The following is a 21,938-nucleotide window of genomic DNA, read 5'->3' on the forward strand; positions in this document are numbered from 1 at the left end:
CAACCCGAGCAGAGGCACGCAGGCCTCTATTTATACCTTCTGATCCCCGGGCAAGTTCAACCAATCATGAGGCGGTATTTTCCCACCTTGCGCATGCGCACAAGGCCGGCGCCACTCAGTCTGGTCCCGGGCAGCTTTTGCAAATGCCCGGGACTCTTGCAACGTCCCGAGCCTGCTTTTGCAGGCTCAGGACACAACAATTTCCAATTCAAAGTGCTCCCCTTTGGGCTGCAAGGGGCACCAGCTGTTTTCATGCAGCTGATTAATAAGGTCCTCCAGGAGCACCTGTACAAGGGGGTTTTGGTGTACTTGGATGACACCTTAATCTATACCAAAACAAAAACTGAATATGTCAAATTAGTCAGAGCAGTTCTGAATAATCTCCGTGCAGCCCGGCTCTAAGCCAAACTTTCAAAATGCGAGTTCCATAAATAAAAAATAAACTATTTGGGCTACTGTATTTCCCATAAGGGGGTGGAAATGGATCCAGAAAAAGTGTGGGCTGTACTGGAGTGGGCACTGCCATGCAGCCAGAGGCAGTTACAAAGTTTCCTGGGTTTCACTAACTTCTATTGGCAATTCATCTCCTCTTTCGTGCAAATCTCACTTCCCATTACTAACTTGTTAAAAACAAAGGGGGAGGAAAAGCCAAAACCCAGCCAGCCTTTGAAGTGGACTATGGAATGCCAGGTGGCATTTGAAAAATTAAAGAGGCTTTTCTCCGTCAAACCAGTGCTTAAACACCCAGATCCAGAGAATCCATTCATCATTCAGGCTGATGCCAGTGACGTAGTGGTGGGAGCAGTGTTACTCCAGGAAAACCAAGAAGGCCAGTTGCAACCTTGCGCCTATATCTCAAAGAAACTCACAGAGACCAAACAAAGATGGGCAGTGTGGGAGAAGGAAGCATATGTCATGCTATGGGCCCTCCTCACTTGGAGACACTTCCTGGAAGGGAACAAAATCACCTTCCAAATATGGGCTGATCACAAAAATGTTGAAGCATTAAAAGGAAGCTGTCCCCAAACAAGCTCAGTGGGCCCAACATTTCCATCGATTCTATTTTACCATCCGATATTTGCCTGGGGAGAAAAACTTCCTAGCGGAAGCCCTGTCAAGACTGCCGCAATACAACAGCACAAAAGCTGAAGTTGTCAAACCACTGCTACCCATGAAACAACTAGTTGCTCCCATCACCACGAGAGCATAAGCAAGGGTGATGGATAGCACAGCAAGCATGGAATTCCCTGGACAGCACAGCAAGCATGGAATTCAGACAAGCACTGGAGAAGGATTAGTGGTTTCTTAGCCACAAAAATCTCTGTTCGGTGAACAATGAACTGCCATGGGTAGGGGGAAAATTATATATTCCTACAACCCAGAGGTTAAAAATCATGCAACTCTGCCACGACTCGAAGTTAGTTGGACACTTTGGATTAGTAAAGGGACAATTCTGGTGGCCATCCCTAAAGAAGGACATTGAAAGCTATGTGGCTAGTTGTCCCATCTGTGCAGCAGCAAAGCAGAGGCAAGGGAAAATGCCTGGCCTTTTTTTTTTAAAGCAAGTTTTATTGTTTTTTTAATTTTTACATCAAAATGCTTGAGAAACACTGTGGTGGTGGGGAAGTTAATCATCCAAAAACAAAATCATACATATATCTCAGGTTAATTCATTAAAAGTTCCCTCTCTGTTTCCCTCATATAGTATAACATATTCAAATTAATACATTTCTAAATAAGATTCAATCAATCAAAACAGTCATCAATAACATTTCATCTATTAAAATCCAAATCCTGTTTTTAAGCTTTACTAATTTAGAATTACCATATTTCAATTTAGCCTTGAATAAACATATTGTTCACTTCTCTCGTTTCCCTTTTTTCCTAACGTAATAATGGGTGATACCATCACATATTTTTCAAACCATAACCAGAGGAGTGGTGATGGAGGGACTTACATATAAAGATTTGTTATACCAGAGTGGTGGTGGCAACTGGTGCTTAAAATCAATAGAAGTTTTGAAGCAAAATAATCCAAATTTTTCTTGGCTTCTGTATAGACAAATTCAAGATAGATGGCGAACTGATAAAAAGACTATTTTTGTTATGGAAGACGGGAATTTTTTGAAGCAAGTAAGAGATGGTGCTAAATGACATATTAAAAGGATATATAATGTTTTATTAGAATTGGACTCAGAAACTGAATTAGTTAAAGATTGTATGATCAAATGGGCTCAAAATATAGGAGAAACAATACCTATGGACACTTGGGAGTTAATCTGGGTGAGAAATGTGAAGTTTACACAAGCTCAAAATTTACGTGAGAATTTTTATAAAATGTTTTATAGATGGCACCTGGATCCTTCAACTATGTCTCGTATTTATGTGAATTATGAATCCAAGTGTTGGAGGTGTGGACATCCAGATGCAACTTTTTTTCATATGTGGTGGACTTGTAAGGTTATTAAGGCCTTTTGGATACAATTGTGGTGGAACTTACAGCAAATTTTTAAAAAAAGGATTATTTTTCTCCCACAGCTGTTTCTTTTAGGTATTGTGCAAGATTTAGATGCAAAAGAAATAAATTTGATGCTTTACTGTTTAACTGCTGCCCGTTTGCTGATAGCCCAAAATTGGAAGAGCCCAATTCTGCCTACAATGGAAGACTGGAGATTGAAAGTTTCGAATCTTGCTGAAATGGCAAAAATTTCGGCTTATCTGAAGAATTACTCGAATGAACAATTTTTATCAATATGGAGAAGATGGATTGTTTATATTCAAAAGAAGCATAGAGTGGTAGAATACAACTTAGGTTTTTAGATTTTTTTATTTTGTTTACTCTTTCTATCTTTTCATGTAGATTAAGATATTCTGTGGAGTTAGAGATATTAGTATTTGTTTATTTATATATGAATATTATCCTGGGATTAGGTTTGGGAAGTCTGGGGTGGGGGGGGTATTTTACCTTTTACTGTGTTTATTTATGCTTATGATTGTTTTTTATGATGAAAAATAATAAAATTTCTTTGAAAATAAATAAATAAATGCATATATTATTCCAATAGTAACATTCTTGTATTTTCCATATATATTCTATTTCTTAATCTAATAATTCATTTATTAATACCATTTCTTCTCTTGTCACAAATCCCTCTTATCCTCCTTCCATTACAAAATAGTTATCCTACCTAAAATAAAAATATTACTCAGAAAATGCATTTCTACTTTATTTTAAATATATATTCTATTAATCAATCTATGTCCATAAAAAGTCTTTTTAACCCATTAGGTAAAATTTAAATCCCCTCCCAATAATTATCATATCTAAGACAAGCATATTATTACAAAAGACATTTTCTTACTGAATTCACATACTCCGATAATTATTAAGTCAGTCAAGATCTCTAAAGCCTTTTTAACCCATTAAGTAAAATTTTAAATTGCATTTTTAAATCTAACTCTGGCTTTCTTTCTGTGCCAAACCGGTTTCCATAATAAAGCTTCTGTATCATCGAATCTCAATATTTGAATAGGAGTATTTATTGACACTTCTGTCTGGTCGAAGTTCTCTTCCCCTTCTTCCAGTATCATCTGGATAGTGTAATCAATTTTATTCCATGTTGTAGTTACTAGTTGATTATCCATGTTTTCACAGTTTTCAGTAACACATGTCTGAATGTCAATTCCTGTTGTTTTTGATACTGCAGGTATCTCAGTTAAAGTCATTCTTTGATCATCAAAGTTCTCCATAAATTGTGCATGGGGTTGTATAATCTCTTCTTCTGTGTTAATTAGTTCCTTTTCTGTTGTTTCTTGACTTGTGGCGTAATTCTCTTTAAATTGTGTATATTGTTGCGTAGAGACCTCTTTGAAGCTAATCTGTTCCTCCTCTATTGTTCCTTGGCCTATAGAATGATCCATTGTTTGAGATTCAATTTGTGGTTCTGAAATATCATCTTTAATCTTTCTCCAAGATTTCATGTACTCCGTAGCTTCCCATTTTTTTTCCAATATAAGCTCATAATCAAGCTGTGGGTAAAATTCCTCCATTTCAGTGGTGAAATAGTCTTTTAATCTTTTAGTGGAGGCTATATTTACTAAAAGTCAACAAGTATCCACCTCCACAATTTCTAGTAAACAAATTCACCACCCAGCTGTTTCAAGTCCTTTGTCTTTTCCCTTTTATTATCATTTGAAGGTCAAATCCATCTTCAAACACCAAAAGGAAATACAGTTGCAGTAACAATGTTCGCCACAAGATGTCCTCAGTAGACTATAAGATCTTTTTTTCCAAGTTAATAAAATTTTATCTCGTTAGGGAAATAGAGAAAAAAAGCAGATATCTCCAACATAATAAGTAAAATAATAATAATAATGTTCTATAGTAGGAATTTTTTCAGGACCCCTAGGTATTCCCAAAATTAAATAGTCAATAAAAGTTAGCTATTTTATTTCTTTTGTTTCCAGGGCTCTTTTTCCCAAGTAAGCAGACACCGCTCTCTCAAAGCAGGGAAGTAGTTCAGAAGCTTTTTACAGGAAAGTAGTTAGGGCAAAGGGAGGGAAGGAAAGGTCTCACCCGGATCCTCCAAGGTGGTTCTTTACGCTTAGCTGTTCTTCTGACTTTCGGCTGGTGCGGCTAAGTGATTGACCATTTCACTGGCCGATCTTTTCTCTGTCAGCCCTAAGGAGCTGGCTCGGACCGCGGAAGGAGCTGCCGCCCTTCCGCAGTCAGACGAGGGGCCTCCTCAATGGTAGTCGCCCCTCCAGGGTGACTTTTCGACCCTGTTAAGGGTCTACCGGTGGAGGGAAACCGGCCAGCGAAGAGAGAAGTCTCTCCACATGACCGTCTGCGCCGCAACCCAGAACCGGAAGTCAACCTGGCCTTTTATAGGTGGGCGCAAGCCCTCCAGCTCCCTGGAGAGAGATTTCTATGGACTTTATCGTGGAGCTACCAGAGACCGCTGGAAATACTGTCATTTGGGTGGTGAGAAATTTGTTCTCCAAGCAGGCCCACTTTATACCGTGCCAAAAAATTCCAACTGCTAAAGACTTGGCTGAGCTGCTTGTGCAGCACATCTATCAGCTGCATGGAGCCACACAGCACAAAATATCAAATAGAGGATCCAATTCACCTCAGTTCTGGAAAGCTTTTTTGGGTCTGGTAGGTACCGACCAGGGCCTGTCATCTAGTCATCATCCGCAAACGAATGGGGGGACAGAACAAATGAACTGAGTACTAGAATACATGAGATGCTTTATAAACTACCAACAAGATAACTGGACTGACCTACTACCTTTCGCTGAGGTGGCTTACAACAATGCAGTGAACTCTAGTACTGGCTACACCCCATTTCATATCACTTCAGGACAGAGCTTCAACCCGATGCCTGAATTGCCAGCCAACAAACCCACCATCCCTTCCCTGAAGGAGTGGATTATACAATTACTAAATAAATAAATAAATAAATAAATAAATAAATAAATAAATAAATGGCCAGTGGTCAGAAAAGCGTTAGATGAGGCTAGAGAAGCTCATAAAGTGCAGACAGACAAGAAATGGGTGGCGCCAAAGCCTTTCAGGGTGGGGGATGGTATATCTGTCCATCAAGTTTTTGAAGTCTTTACAACCTTCAAAGAAGCTAGGCCCAAAGTTTGTGGGACCCTTCCCCATCAAACACATTAACCCTGTCATAATAGAACTGGAAGTCCCCAAAACATTAAGACAGGTTCATCCGGTATTTCACTGTAGTTTATTAAAGCCGGAGCTGAGCTCGCCCTTAAGGCCAACTGCACCTCTCCCACCACAACCTATTATGGTGGAAGGAGAACAATACTTTGAAGTTAAAGAGATTTTAGACTCCAGGAAACACCATAGGTCAATCCAATATCTGGTGGCATGGAAAGACCTCCCAGCCTCCCAAAATGAGTGGGTACATAAAAAACATGCAAGAGCCCCTAAGTTATTTAAAAGGTTCCACACTCGCTATCCTGACAAACCTGACTAACCATTGCATTTCCTTTTATCTTTCTGTTATTATTTTGTCTTTCTTCAGGTGGCTCTTTCATTTTTCTCCTCATTTTCGGATTCTGCCATTCTGATGGGGGGGAGGACCTATGGATATTCTGCAGAGTATTTCCTTTGCTTTGTTCCTTCCTCTTTCAAGCATCTTTCTTGGGGTGAGAATGGAATGTGCCTCCGGCCATCTGCCTTATCTCCAGGTGGAGGGGAAAAGCTGCAGAGAGACCTGACAGCCTTGAGAGTGGTGCCTTATCGGTTCTTTCCCACAACAATTTGACACCTATGGATTAGCTCTGTTTGAACCAGCCAGATGGACAGTTGGGATGGGGTTTGACTGGGTTCTTTTAATCTAACCTTTCATACAGGAAAGCCTCAGATCCTGCCTTACTTTCCTGCTGTCAATACCTTCCAATAAAAGATCTTATTGAAACAATGCAAGTTTCAAGAGTTTTTCTTTCTTGGGAGATTTAACTGAGGCAGGTGCTTACACACATTCTTCTTCTGAATGGTGATCTGGGTTGCCTTTTTTTTTGTCATAGTGTCCCCTCCAGTGGCCAAAGCGTACTTTATAAAATATGTATTTGGATCCATGGTATTTAAAAGGTGGGAAATAGTATCAAAATGGCTTGAGAAAACCCTTAATTAAAGATTGCATTATTCATATTTAGTCTCCATATCTTTAGTTGTATCAGCAATATAATCCCTGACAGTTTGTCTCTTTCATCTATATCAGCAGCTCCCAACCTTTCTATACCCCGCACCCCTAGAACACTTCTGATATATTCTCGCACCCCTTACAAAAGTTCAAAATAACAGCAACGAATTATGCATATACACTATAATTTTGAAAACCCAAGATTTCACACCCCCTGGAATATTGTCTCGCACCCCCATGGGGTGTGAGCACCCCCGGTTGAGAACCCCTGATCTATATAAACTTTTTCTGGACAGAAATATTGAATAAAAAATGCTTGAAGTTTTACCTCCTTACAATTCTGTTTGTTTTTGCTTTAAAGAGTGGCACTTGAGGTTTGGGGACAAAAGCACTGGTCTGCAGCTCCTTAAACTAGCACTTCTCAAATAATGTGGTGCCTTACTGTTCAAAAATGATAAATGAATTTGTATAACTGTCAAACCTGACTTGACTCAATAGTTGCCTGTACCTTCTTTCGCTTGCAGCTTTGCAAAACAGTGACAGGAGGAGGGTGGTGAATTCCTAAGGGTGGAGGGACAGTATGGAATGCAAGTGAATGGACTGGTGCTGGGGAGATGTTATCTAACAAGGCCAAGTGATGAAGAATGTTTTGACTGAAGCAGACAGCTTTTCCGAAAGCAAAATAACTGAACTCAATTGGTGAACTATGAACTGTGGATGGCCTGGAGGGGAAAAGGAAGTTACCTATATGGATTTTCATGGGAAAAATCCCACAACTGAGGTTGCTTCTGCTATGCCTAGATGGATTTTTCAGTAAAGCTACACTCTTGTTCAATCTAAAGAGCCAGGAGTTTCTTTTGTTGAATGTGCCAAATGGGACGGTTAACGTTAAGTCAGTTCTTGCAGTAGTGCCTACCTGGATCCCACCAGGAAGCTAAAGAACTGAGATGTTGGCAACAGGCAAAGAATCGGAGGAGAGGAAGAAGCTGGAGGAGCCCCTGGGTCAAGAAGCCCTGGCAGACTGGGGCAAGGATGCGCATGTCCCAAACTGAGGGCTGAAAAGCTAGAACCAAAGTCAGTGACCTTAAGGAAACAACTGTGGGATGCCCCATACCAGGGCAATGAACATGGGAAAGGCGGGCAATGAACATGGGAAAGGTGGCAGAGGCCAAGGACCGCCTAATGGAAGGAGAGGCAGTTGGTGGAATGGGACAAGCTGGTTGAGTGGAAGCTCCCTGCTACCGCCCACAGCCCATCAATGGAGCAGCTGGGAGAGAGGTTCAGAGGCCTGGAGATCAAGGGAGCAGCATCACTGGGACCCAAGGTAACTGTGGCCGAGACAGGGGCAGTGAAGTCACTAACTATCCTGTCCCCTCCATTCCTTCAGCCGGTGGTGCCAGCACCTGCCAGGACAAATGGATCCCACTTGCAGGGAACAGCAGCAACTGGTTCACTTCTTAGGCCAGATATAGCATCACATGGAGGTTATAGGGGAATGTACCCAGATGATGCAGCCCAGGTTTATGCAGTGGCATCCAACCGGGAGGGCAGCATGTCCCTGCACAATGCTGGGGCATGGGAACTGGACAACCTAAATGCATTCATGCAGAACCTAGGGAGGGGGTTCATCCAGCTGGCAAAATTGAGAATGGGGCCCCCGGTGGTTTTCAAAGAAAAGGAGGACGGGTCCCTTAGACTATGTATTGACTATAGGGGACTGAACTGCATATGTGTGGAAAACATGTACTCTCACCCCCTTATGAGGGACAAGCTAGGCTATTTGGCAAAGGGAAGGAACTTCACGAAGCTGGACTTGAGGGAGGGGTATTATCAAGTGAGGATTAAGGAAGGGGATGAGTGGAAAACAGGTTCAATTGCCCCTAGGCTGCTATCAGTTCTGAGTAATGCCATTTGGGCTGCAAGGGGTCCCACTGTATTCATACAACTGATAAATGAGATCCTGCATAAGCATCTGTACGATATATTAGTATACACCAAGACTCCTGAAGAAGACTTGAAGCTGGTCAGAGCCATACTCAGAAAATTGTAAGAAACCCAACTCTACGCCAAGCTGTCTAAGTGTGAATTCCACAAGAGCTACTTAGACTACCTGGGATACCAGATCTCCAGTGAGGAATTGGAGATGGATCCCAGAAAGGTGAAGGCAATACTGGAGTGGGAGCCCCCTCGGATCAGAGGGCAACTACAGAGTTTTCTGGGCTTCATGAACTTTTACCGCCAATTCATCTCCACCTTCGCCCAGATAGCCCTACCAATCACCAATTTGCTAAAGACAGGGGGAGGGGCAAAACCAAAACCCAGTCAGCCCCTGGATTGGTTCCTTAACTGCCAAGCCGCTTTTGAAATGTTGAAGCACCTGTTTGCTGCGGAGTCAATCCTGAAACACCTCAACCCAGAGGAGCCGTGTCATGGTTCCGATAGATCAGGGGTGTCAAACTCAATTTCATTGAGGGCCACATCAGCATTGCGGTTGTCCTCGGGGGGCTGGGTAGGTGTGGCCAGGGTGGGCACAGCCTATTGGGTGGGTGTGGTTGGAGTGGGTGTGGCCTACTGGGTGGGCATGGCCAGCTCTACATTGTCGCGTTAAGGGTGTCTGTGGGGGCCTGGGCAGGAGTGGGACAGATCTGAGGGTCTCTGGCAGAAGGGGGTGGGACCAGGGCAAGCACCAAGGCATGGTCCACTGGAAGAGCCTGCTGAAACCCCTCCCCCAGAGCCCATCAAGCTGGATATGTGAAGTAGGCGAGGGCCATTTGCTGGCCACTTCCAGGCGATGGTGCATTTCTTCATTCCTCACAAAGGGTGACACCTCCTCAGTGCGCACCCAGGGGGTGGGGCCAACGCTACAGAGGCCGGTCCCTTGCTGTTTCTAGACGGCCTTGTGGAGCTAAGACTGAATGCGTTTCAGCATAGATGGCCACCACAAAATTGTACATTGGCTCCCAGCCGGCCTGGGCCAGGGCCAAGGCAGCAGGGGCGGTTCCCTCACTGTTTCCAGGATGGCTTCGCGGGCCACATGAAACCACGTCACGGGCCACATCCGGCCCCCGGGCCTTGTGTTTGATATGTCTGCGATAGATGAAACCAATTAAAGCAGAACTCCGAGGCTTGAGTTTTCTTCCAAGAATATGTTTATTGACTACAAAGTATCGGCAGGGTCAAAAGTGAAACCAAGACTAAAATTCCCTCCAAAGGTTACAGTATTACAAAGTTAAACTTCCCATCCCAGAAACTACGCAATCAACTACGTTTCCTAATAGAACAGTTTGGTGGGCTTTCTAACATTAAGCTCAACCCCCAGTCTAATGAACAGAAATGACCTTGGTTCTCACAGGACAGAGAAATGTTTAGACTAGCATAAAACTCCCCATTCCTCCCCCCATTCCTGTGGCAACTGAAAACAAGCAAGATGGCTTCAGCCAGGTTCATTGTAGAGTTGACAAGCCGTTTGTAATACAGGCGGATGCCAGTGATATAGCAGTGGGGGCGGTCCTACTCCAAAAGAATGCCAAAGGGGAATTACAACCGTGTGCTTACATGTCTGTTGTACAACACTGAGAGGCGCTGGGCTATCTGGGAAAAGGAGGCTTATGCAGTCCGATGGGCTCTCCTTACATGGAGACAGTTCCTGGAGGGTAGCAAGATTCCCTTTGAGGTCTGGACAGATAAAAACCTAGAAATGCTGAATGTCCCCTCCCTCCGGAAGCTATCTTTGAGGAAGATTCAAGGCTCAGAGTTCTGATTTATTTGGTTCCATCTATCGGAACCAGTTTCAAGAGTTCTGGTTTCTTGGGAGCACTAGCTGAGGCAGGTCCTTACAGAGCCCCTGGGAGGAAATCTCCATGGACTTTGTGGACTTGCCAGACAGTGCAGGGAAACAATGTAATTTGGACCATTATGTACTTATTCTCCAAGCAGGCACATTCTGTGGTATGCCCAAAGGTTTCCTCCACCCAAACCCTGGCAAAGCTGTTCAAAAAACATATCTACCAACTGCATGGAGTCCCAGAGTGCATCATCTCAGACCGTGGAGTGCAGTTCATGGCAAAACTTGGTGGGAATTCCTTAAGCTGATTGGCCCTCACAGGGTCTTAGCTCCGCCTACCCTCGCAGTACCAATGGAGCCTGTGAATGGACCAATTCAATGTTAGAGCAGTACCTGAGATGTTATGTCAATTACCAACAGACCTATTGGGCCAAACTCCTGCCATTTGCAGAAATGGCATACAATAACTCCGTGCATAGTAGCACAGGATTTACCCCTTTCAGGATTGCTACTGGGGTGGAGTTTGTGCTGATGCCAGAGATCCCTCAGGGATGACCGTCCTTGGTTTCATTGGCTGAGTGGACGGAAACCTTAAAGGAAACATGGGGGGGGGGGTTTAGCACACAGAGCATTACAGAAAGCTAGGGAAATATCAAAGAAGCAAGCAGACAAAAAAGGGGGGGAATTCAAGGTGGGAGATAAAGTGTACCTGTCTACAAAATTTCTCAACCTGAGGCAGGTAAAAAGTTGGGTCCAAAGTATATAGGGCCTTTTCCAATTACCCAGATCATAAATCCGGTTACTGTAGAATTGCAGCTGCCAGAAAGCTTTAAGCGAGCCCACCCTGTATTTCACTGCAGTCTGCTGAAACCTTTCCGCAGCTCAGGATTAAGACTCATTGCCGAAGTGCCTCCTCCTCCTCCTATTCTGGTCAAAGGAGAGGAACACTATGAAATTAAAGATATTCTTCACTCCCGGTACGACAGAGGGAAACTGCAGTATTTAGTATTATGGAGACGCTACCCTCTAGCCAATGCAGAATGAGTGGCAGCATCAGATGTGAAGGCAGTTAGGTTAGTGTGCATATTTCATGCTGAGCATCCAGGCCAGGTCAAGTGTAGGGTGGTCTTGGAAGTGGACAGTAATGTCTAATGTTTGCACTATTGTGTTTTATTTTCCAGGGCTATCATTCTTCTGAAGGGTCGGCATGTCAAACCTGAGTTAACTCCATAGTTGCATGTACTTGCTTTCACTCGCAGCTTTGCCAAACAGTGACAAAAGGAGGGTGGTGAATTCCTAAGGGTGGAGGGAGGCTATGGAATGCAAGTGAATGGTCTGTTGCTGGGGAGACATTATCTAACAAGGCCAAGTAATGAAGAATGTTTTGACCAAGCAGACAGCTTTTCCCAAAGCAAAAGAATTAATTGGTGAACTATGGTGACCCAGAGGGAAAAAGGAAGTTATCTATGTGGGTTTTTGTAGGAAAAATCCCAAAACTGACTTTGCTTCTGCCGTGCCTAGATGGATTTTTCAATAAAGCTACAGTCTTGGTCAATCTAAAGAGCTAGGAGTTTCTTTTGTTGAAAGTGCCAAACGGGACAGTTTACAATAACACACCCAAATAAAGCTAAGGAGACCTTTCTTAGTGTTCCTGAATGTGCCAACTATCTGTTTAGCATTTAATGGATTTCTTATCCCACTCTTTATCCCCTGAACTTTCAGAAATGCAAAGTTGATGTCCTATCAGACTTCAGTTCCACTAATAGTTAGTTCAGGAAAGGAAGACTAAGTTGTTTCATGGTTCCAGAAATCCTATGTGGAGCTTTTGAATGCTCTGTTTCCAAGAGGTGGACCAAGATGTGCACTGCCTGGCTGATAAGTCTGTGTAAACTTGGGGAAGGCCTGAATTCAGGTAAAAAAGTTTGGAGAGGGAAACCCAGTTCCCAGCAGCTTACATGAGTCTTTTTCCAATACCTTCAACCTGTCTGTAGAAGAGTCAGCACCTTTCACATAAGACAGAATTCCTTGAGCTTCTTTTAACTGTGATCTGTACTATGAAGAGGAGGGAAAGAACTGCATAGCAACAGAGAAATGCAGAGTGGGTTCAAAAGGCTGGATGTGCAGGGAGAACCTCAAGAATCTGTTGCACTTCACACAGGGAAGAAGGGTTATAGCTAGAAAGCCTTGATCCCATAATAGTGATGGATGGTGAGCAAATGTTTCAGTAAGAGCAGTAAACTTGCTTTAATTGACCCAGCAGTCAATGAGTTCCAGTGTGTTTCTAAATTGATTTTTTTCCACACTCCACATTGGTATTGGTAATGTGACCTGCCTACATGTTATTAATTCCAGAAGTCTTTCCAGAGCCCACTGGGAACTTTTTCAGTCAATAAGTCTAACAAGAGTCCAGTTGTAGGCACCAACCTGTAATCACATTGATGTCTGGATAAAGATCTTCAGAAAGAACAACAGCAGCACTATCCCTCTCAAAGGCATCACGTAATTCCTTCTTCACTGCTGCTGAGCCACATAAGCGATACAGGCCTACCACCTACAAACAGAACAGAGCTGATCACCTGGATAATCAGACAGTGCTGCAAGCAATAGTTAGGGAAGAAGTCACCCATGTCTTAATCACCTCCCATTTGAATTAGTATAATGCCTTCGCACAGAGCTGACCTTGAAGATTATCTAGAAGCTGTAACTGTATAGAATGCAGCAGCACTTGCAGTTTTGGATGCCTTGTGGTTCATTCAAGTAATACCACTGCTGTGTAAGTGGCACTGGCATGCAGTTGCTTTCCAGCGCCAATTCAAGGTGCTGATTATCATCTTAACAGCCCTAATGGCATAAGGCTAGGTTACTTAAAGGAATGCCTCTCCCTGCTGGTATCTGCCTGTCCTACTAAATTAGATAGGGTGGGTGCACTCAAGATCCCTTCCCTTAAATGTTGCTATTAGATGGAATTTGAAGGTGTGCCTTTTGGGTGAGGAACATCCTCCCACTGTAGATCAGAGGGATCCCTACCATTTTAGTATTCTGAAAGGCTCTGAAGACCTGGCTCTTCCCCCAAGCATTGGGCTAGTATATGGGGCTGAATTGTGAGAATGTTTGGTCTGGAACTTGGAGGGAAAGTATCTTCATTTTTAACTATGTTTTAGGGTTGGTTGTGAGCTGCCTAGAATCCTTGTATGAGATAAGTGGCCATGTATGTTCTATAAATAAATAAATCCCACATGGATGGCATACTGCAAAAAACAGACATCTGGGTTGGGAGAAAGGAGATGGTCAGGTTGAGCTACTCTGTTTTGTAGAAGACACTACATTTAACTTAGGAAATTGGTTGCTTTGGGTATGGAGAACATTCACCTTCAATCCTCGTTTCTCAATCTGGGTTATGCATTTCTGAATTAGGAGTGGCACCTTGATGGCAGCACCTTCTCTTTTCACCAGCTGATTCAGCTTCACTCCAAAGACTTGTGGTTCCTGTTCAGAGTTAGCTAGATCCCACTGATCCACCAGAGTGAGTTTGATGTAAAGAAGCCCCTGAGGCTCCAGTTGTAGTGCCAACTGCTGGGTCCTACAACCTAAAACCAGAAATGTTAGAGAATGTGAGGACCACAATGGATCCCCACTTCCCCATCCCCTTCCCCAGACCACGCAATGCCATGGGGTCAATCCATATTAGAAGCTCTTGAGATCTATCCAACACTTTACTATCTTGAGCAGGACTTAGATCCTGTGCCCTGCTGGCAGGAAGGAGAGAGACAATAAGAGAGTACAGTCCTTGCATGAATGGGGTTACAACTTTGACTTTCATCCCACCACAAGTTTAAAAGTAACCTTTAATGGGAATGATGGTGGATTGAGACCCTTCAATCTAGTCTCTTCTGAACTAGTAAAAATATGATCTGATCCGGCAGAAGGTAGCTTCCTACTATATGTTCCTGAGCAGGTGAACTGCAAAGGACATTATTTCTATCTGTAATTCCTTAGAAAACTGTCTATTGGCATGTGCCTCAACAGTCTTCCTCACCTTGAAAAACCTGGGGCAGAATGATGGTACCGTGGCAGCAAACTCGGTTCTTGCCCACAGTAGGATCACAGGAGAAGACCACCATTTTGAGAAGTTGGGCATCCTCAAGCTCCAGCTGGAAAGAATGGTTGAGAGTGAGGACAGCAGCCTGGCAAGGCAGGAGGGCTGTGCGAGCCTTGTTAACAGAGTCTACTTGAAGAATGCAGAAGAGCTCTTTGGTTTCAGCTTTGGGAGGCTTGAAGCCCTGGATCCCCAGCAGGTGGATGCTGACAAGACCAGAGAGATGCTGTAGACAGCTAGGCTGTTCAGCAAAACTGTACAGCCAGAATGATGACCCTTCAAGGCCAAGGCATGCTTCCGCCTTAGACAGCAGCTCTGGGGATTCACTGTCACTCAAATATCCCCCATTGCTGGTCACAGGTCGCTGAGATACCACACTACTGTCAAGATGGTAGCGGCTGATGACATTCCCTGACTCCTTAGCAGAAGAGCTCCCTTCTGGCCCTCGAGGACGGGAGCTACGCAGACTTAGTTTCCGCCTCAGCTCTGGCAGTTTCTTCATCTTCATGGAAAGACTTTGTACTGGGCCTGGGGACTTGGTCTTGCTGAAAGAATGGCTCTTTTTATTGGCATTGGTGTTCTGGGCCATCAGCATGCCACTGGCTGAACTTTCTTCAGGTTCCACAGTTGCAACAGGCACCTTTCCTGAGGAGAGAGACTGTGTAAGACAGGCCAAATGCCACTTATCCAGGAAGTAACAGGCATTGCACCAAAGCTGCAAGGGTAACAGGCTGGGAGAGAAAAAACTGGTCTCATGGCTTTTCACAAAAAAGGATAACTAAAGAAGACAATCCTCTTATTTCAAAAAAAGAGAGAAAAGCTGCAAAATAATCTGATACAGTATAAATGGTTAATGCAGCAGCAGATCTCCCCGCTTTGTCTACTGCAGATACCCCCAAAATTGAAATACTACTTTAATTATTAATAGGAACATGAATGTACATACTGCTAAACTCAACATTTTCAGCCAAAAAAAGTAGATGGTATTATGAATGATTAAACAAATGGAAACTTCTATAACCAGCAACCCAATCAATGACATGTACTGGTTTCACTGAAGATGCTTTTCCCTTAGTAATTGCCTTAAATTCAATACATGTTTAAGGTAAATGACATTTCAAGACATCCATGAGCAACTCACAGGGTTTAGTGGTGCACTGCTGTGCATTTCAGAATGGATCTCTTTTAAGCACTCTGAGCACAGTCCACTAACCTAACTCAGCAAAGCAGTTAATTAAAAGACTGGAGTTGTCTTCTCTTTTAAAGAAGAGATACTTCCAGGAGATCATGCTTCAGTATAAAAGAAGAACAATCTGGCTCTTGACTAAACCCATGACATGCAACCATTCCCCACAGTCCTCAGACTTAAATTGTCCAAGCCACAAGGCAGTTCTCATGCTCATGGAAAAATGAGTCTCTGCTAAGAACCAGCTCACCGTATGTCTTAGACTGGTGATGGCCCAGCATCTCCACTTGCTTAATATGCCTCAGTTGGATTGGTGAAATCTGCACAACATTAGTGATTGCCTTTTGCGAGCTGCCAATATCTATACATTCATGCAGTACTTTAACTTCTGTTCGGTTCCTCTTCTTGTCCCTATTTTCACAACCACTACCACACTTCCTTTCAAGGGACGGGAGATGCAGGTCCTCATCCTCTGGAATTGGGTTGTACCAGATCTCTCCTTGGGAGTTGCCATGCTTGTGGAAATCTTTCATCTTAGTGGCAGAGATGGAAGCTGTCTCTTCTACCCCCTGAGTCTTCCCTGCGGACAGCACCCATTGGCGGCTACTTTTTTCCAGGGTTTGTAGATAAGCACCTTGGTTGCTATATTTGGCACTGAGGGTGGGGTTACATGTCTCCGGGTAGCTGGCTAGCAAGTCAGTATCTTTATTAGGTCCATTTGCCACTGAGCCAATGTCTGCAGGGGCCTGTGGCACAGGGGAAAAGCTCTGGCACAGCCTCCTGTTACGAAAGTCCTCTTGACTGCCCCAGGTGAATTTGGCCCAGTTTTGTTTCCGTGACATAGTGATGGCAGCACTTTTCTGGCATCCATCATCCAACAGAACAGTATCCACTGGCTTAGGCTCAGAAGGTAGATGTAAATCATCTGATAGCTCCAATGGAGGATCTACTGGAACAGAAGTTGATTTATTAATCTGTCCAATATGGCCTCTTAGTTGTTTTAACAGAGAAATATATAATTATGAATTAATCATAGCAAATAAGGAGACAGAATGACAGAAAAGGGCCAAAGCCTAAACATGACTCTTGCTAAACAGAAAATGGAGCCCAGATGCTGCTTACTGCATACTAGGATTCATTCCTGCAATTATCTGAAGTGTTGCATCCTTTGATCACATTTTTTTTTCATTTTATGTGATTTACTTTCTAGTCTGGAGAATGTTCAAGGCAGCTAACAAAAACTGAACAAACCAAAATAAAAAAGCAAGATCTAGGAGCAATATTGAAGCTTGAGACTGATGGAAACATGGCCATCTCTTTATTCTGAATTAGTTTATATCTTCAATACCAAATTAATTGCATCCTAGGATATTGAAGGAATCAGTTCATAGTCTAGACAAATCCCTATATATATTATCTCTGAAAAATCCTGCAAACTGGGCATGTGCCAGATGAGAAGAAGTCCCTATGTTCGAAAAGAAGGAAAATGAAGATTGAATGCATAATGACCACTCAATCTAACATTGACACCTGGAAAGATTTTAAAACAGAATAAAGAGATCAGTTTTCAATGCTTGGGGAAGTACAGTAATTCCAGTAGTTAGCATGGATTTGTCATGAACAAATCTTATTATCTCTTTTTTATTCATTAACTACCTTACTAAACTGGAAATGCTATCATTGTAAAATTTCTTGATTTCAGCCATGCCAAAGCATTCCAAAATATTCTGATTAGCAAGATAGTTAAATGTGGGCTGGGTTGCATGACAATTAAAATAAGACATAGACATAAAAATGTATCCAAAGAGTACTTATCAATGGTTCTTCAGCAACATGAAGAGAGGTATTGCAGCAGTGGTGGGATTCAAATATGTGAACAACCGGTTCTCTGTGTGGATGCCACTTCTGGAAGTCCATTCTGGGACTGGGCAACAAAAAATTAGCTACCAGTTCTGCTGAACTGGTGAGAACTGGCTGAATCCCACTACTGTATTGCAGGGAGCTTCATATGGGTTTGTAAGGAAATGATAGAAGGAATGCTTAACCAATTTGCAGACAACACAAAATTAGGTGGGATAACTAATATCTTCATTTACTTTCTAGACACTGAGAGACCTGGACAAATGCATCTCCCAAGGGAGTGCTCTTCATAGTCTGAGACCAACGTAGAACCAGGCCTTCTCTTGTGTTCCTGAAAGATGGCCCTCTAACAGTGGAATCATCTTCAAAAAAAGTCTCTCTTGCAGAATTCAATAAACATATAGGATCATAAGGAGAGGGGGAGCCTAAGCTGTTCATGACTTTAAAAATCAATACCAGCACTTTACACTGTGGCAAGTAAGCAACTGACAACTGGTGCAGATGTTTCAGTATAGATATCATATGATTCCTGTATTTTGAACTGTTTAGCTTTCTAGTAGACATGGTAGCTTCCACTTTTCAAGGACAGTTCAATGTACAGCATATTGCAGCTGTCATGGCAGGATGTAATCAAGGGATGTATATAACCACTGACACATTGAGCTAGTTCAGGAAAGAATGCCACTGGCTCACTATATGTAATTGTGCAAAATCACCATCTGCAAATTTAGTGATGAGGATGAAGATGCCATCATCCACTCACTATTCAGGAGGACTGTAAACCTTTCTACAAAAGGCTGAATTTTAGTTCTAGACTCTAGTTTTCTCTTGATTAGTAGTATTAAGTATTAAGATAGTGGACAAGTCCTCATGGACGATCACTTAACTATGAGCCAGCAGTGTGCAGCAGCAGCCAAAAAAGCTAATACAATCCTGGCTTGTATAAACAGAGGCATAGAATCAAGATCATGTGAAGTATTAGTACCTCTTTATAAAACCCTAGTAAGACCACACCTGGAATACTGCAGCCAATTTTGGTCAGCATATCACAAAAAAGATGTTGAGAGTCTGGAAAAAATTCAGAGAAGAGCAACTAAGATGATTAAAGCCTGGAGACTAAAACATATGAAGAACGGCTGCAGGACTTGGGTTTGGCTAGTCTAAAGAAAAGAAGAAATAGGGGTGACATGATAGCAGTATTCCAGTATTTGAGGGGCTGCCACCAAGAAGAGGGGGTCATGTTAGTCACCAAAGCACCAGAGGGCAGGACAAGAAACAATGGTTGGAAACTGATCAAAGAGAGAAGCAACCTGGAATTAAGGAGAAACTTCCTGACAGTGAGGACAATTAACTAGTGGAACAGCTTGCCTTCAGAAATCGTGGGCGTTCCATCACTGGAGATTTTTAAGGAGAGGCTAAACAATCAACTTGTCTGAGATGGTATAGGTCCTCCTGCTTGAGCAGGAGGACCTATAGAAGACCTCCAAGGTACCTTCCAGCTCTATTCTATTCTACTTCAATTATGCTACCAGATAATGAACCAGACACTCTCAATTCACATCAAAAGGGAACACTGAAAGTAAATGTTTCTTGGCCGTCAACAATCTTAGAAATGAAAGTTTCTTTGAGTGAAATAACCTTTCAGAATTTATTATAATGCCAAAAGAAAAATGAGAAAGTATTAAGCAGTATGGGGAAAGGGGTTCTGGGAAGGGGTTGGCCTGAAGACGTGCAGCTGAGGATTGCAATAGGGCAAAGTCCCAAGCTTCCAGCTGCTGAGACCTAGCGCCAAGTTGGATTTCCTGTTGTTTACTGCATATTTCCCTCCTTGGCCAAGATACAGAGCTCCCTTTGTAGGTCCCCAACTAACTCCACATGAAGTTATGCCCATTGATTCAGGCATAACTCAAGAATGAAGACGCAGGTCACAAATCAGGAGAGATTGGAAAGAGCACAAACAGTAGAACTACCTCCCTTTTCAGAGTTACTTTTTAAAATTTTAGAACATCCTGTTTCATTAATCAACATATTTGATTACACTATTTCACTATTTTTAAAAAAGGTTTTATTTCATTGACTGGGGAATTGTTCATTACCATTTCCATCAGTATTGTGCAAAATTCTCAGATAAAAGCTGGGGGTAAAAACAGTCACACATCTTGAGATAGCTTTGTCATTTTTTTTACAAGTAGTAAAAACTGCAGAAATGTAGGATACTCTCAAAGAAAGCATTTTTCTCGGTTATCATAACTAGTAGAATACACTTAATTTACAGTACATGTCATGTTTACCTTCTCAGTTCTACAAGCTACATGATTATTACTTTTTATTTAGAAAAGAAGAAAGGAAGTTTAGAGTAAGCCACTTTCTCCAGAGGCTCACAGTGGTATGTTTTTATTAATCCCAAACAAACCCAAATTAGCTACCTAGTTCAATATGACTGTAAGCCTCTCTCATACAAATCATGCTGCTTTATTATTTCAATATTTACCCCAATTTCCTGACTTTCAGCATTCAATCTGTGAATGTTCATTGTGAAGGACCTAATGGAGAAGGGAATCTATACAGTATGAAGATTTCCTTAGACCCTTCTTACAGTGTCACCAGAGACTAATTAAAAGAAATGCCAACTGACATCTTCTGCATTCTATTGCAGAATTAACATTTAATTCATCTAGCCATTTGTGGATCTCTTGTCAGGTAGAGTTTTATTTGCAGCAGCTGGATGCAAATAAAAACTGGAAGCCAGCATGTAAATGAAGCATGTAATAAATGTAGTGCATACCATAGTGTACACCCTTCTCTTACTTTATCCTCAACACAATCCTCAGAGGCAGAGCAGGCTGAAAGAGAGTGATTGTCTCAAGTTTACCAAGCAAAGCCAACAATCAACCAGGGATTGGAACATGGATTTTCTCAGTCCACTTCCAACACTTAAACTATTATTCGACACTGACTCTTTGTGACAATGGAATCACATGATGGCACAGAATGGCATCCAGAACATAAGATCCAGTCAAGTGATTCTTTCTGGCAGTCACATGTCCTGTGACCATATGAACCACTCACTCTCTGGCTGTAGGATGCTACTGCCATCCCTTTGGGCTATTATTTCAGGAACACAGGGCTCTTTGGTGAAATAACAGGCCACTCAAGCTGGCTGAACACATTTCCTTAAAACCAGAAGGGTCCCGATCCCAATCTCTTTCTACTATTCCTGCGATCAAAGTCGCGGCCGACCACCAACATCAGTTTTCACCCGACTGCTGGGAATGCTTTCAGGAAGGAGGCAGGGGCTGCAGAAGTTGCAGAACTATAAGTTCCAAGTTCACTCCGCTTCCTTATTACTCAACGGGCCGATAGGCACAAGAGGCGCTTTTCATCTCAATCCGGAGGTTGGGGCCGGGGCTGGGCAGAAAAACGTGGGCCGTCCTAGAGAACGGCCTCAGCAATTCGCTCGGGAACGTGGGCCTCGGTTGGGCTCCCCAGGGCCATTGCGAAAAGATGGAGTGCACTACATATCCCAGCTCGGTAGCCTTTCCCCTTTGTTTCCTTTTACCTATTTCAGGAACAGCTGGGGAGGAAATGCCGAAGAACTCTACAGCAGCCCCCTCCTGCCGGGCGAGGTGTCTATGTGCTCCCAGCAAGGGGATGGGACAGGGGAGCCCCTACCCTGTGCCCCCCCCTCAGGTACCTGGATCGTTCTGAGGCGCGGGCGCCGCCTTTTTACTCCCCAGGCGTTCCTTGCTCCTCAGTCGGGAGAAAGTTTTCCTGATTAAAGGCTGGGCCATCACTCAGCCGCGGGCGACTCCGTCCTGCCGTGCCCCACGCTTGGAGAGACGTTCAGCCCAAGGACCGCGGGAAGCAAATTCCTCGGATGCCTCCTCAGCTTGCGTGCCAAGCCTAAACTGCTGCTGGGGCTTGTAGTCCGAGGAGGCGGGAGGCGGGGGGTGGCGGAGGTAGGCTGGCCAGGGAGGCAACGCCCCCCTCCTCCGCCGTCTGTGTGTGAGTGGAGCTCGACCTTTGTAGGAAAAGCCACTGTCAGGCAGTCCTCGGCTGCTGGCGCTACAGGATGACAGAATAAATGGAGAAACGGTTCTGACCGCCGTTATCCCAAATCATAGCCGAGTGCAGAGAAGCTGAACAGCCCAGGAGGACAGACGTAAAGCTGAGCAACAAAGTATCAAACCCCAGTTCAAACTCAGCAAGGCAGTTGTCAGATTTCTAAGAACAAGCACTCCACTCTCAAGGGTCAACCACCTTGGACAGAAGGTGTTCTGCCACCTGAAGAAGTGACATGAAGTGTTGCCAATCCAAAGCACTTTTCTGGGCCATAGC

The 21,938-nt window shown here is 43.4% G+C and overlaps 1 protein-coding gene across 1 annotated transcript in view; it reads right to left on the bottom strand.

Moving 5' to 3' along the window:
• SYDE1 (synapse defective Rho GTPase homolog 1) overlaps positions 1-21,391 on the bottom strand; it is a 32,946-nt gene extending 11,555 nt beyond the window's left edge. The window contains exons 1-5 of the mRNA XM_029284062.1: positions 21,295-21,391; positions 15,991-16,689; positions 14,495-15,199; positions 13,828-14,045; positions 12,883-13,009 (exon numbers count right to left, since the gene is read on the bottom strand). Of these exons, the coding sequence (XP_029139895.1) occupies positions 12,883-13,009; positions 13,828-14,045; positions 14,495-15,199; positions 15,991-16,689; positions 21,295-21,391 (1,846 nt within the window). The remainder of the gene's footprint in view (positions 1-12,882; positions 13,010-13,827; positions 14,046-14,494; positions 15,200-15,990; positions 16,690-21,294) is intronic.
• Positions 21,392-21,938: the final 547 nt, after the last annotated feature.

This window comes from Protobothrops mucrosquamatus, unplaced genomic scaffold (assembly GCF_001527695.2).
Source record: "Protobothrops mucrosquamatus isolate PMUCROS unplaced genomic scaffold, P.Mucros_1.0 scaffold352, whole genome shotgun sequence".
Classification (NCBI taxonomy): Eukaryota; Metazoa; Chordata; class Lepidosauria; order Squamata; family Viperidae; genus Protobothrops; species Protobothrops mucrosquamatus.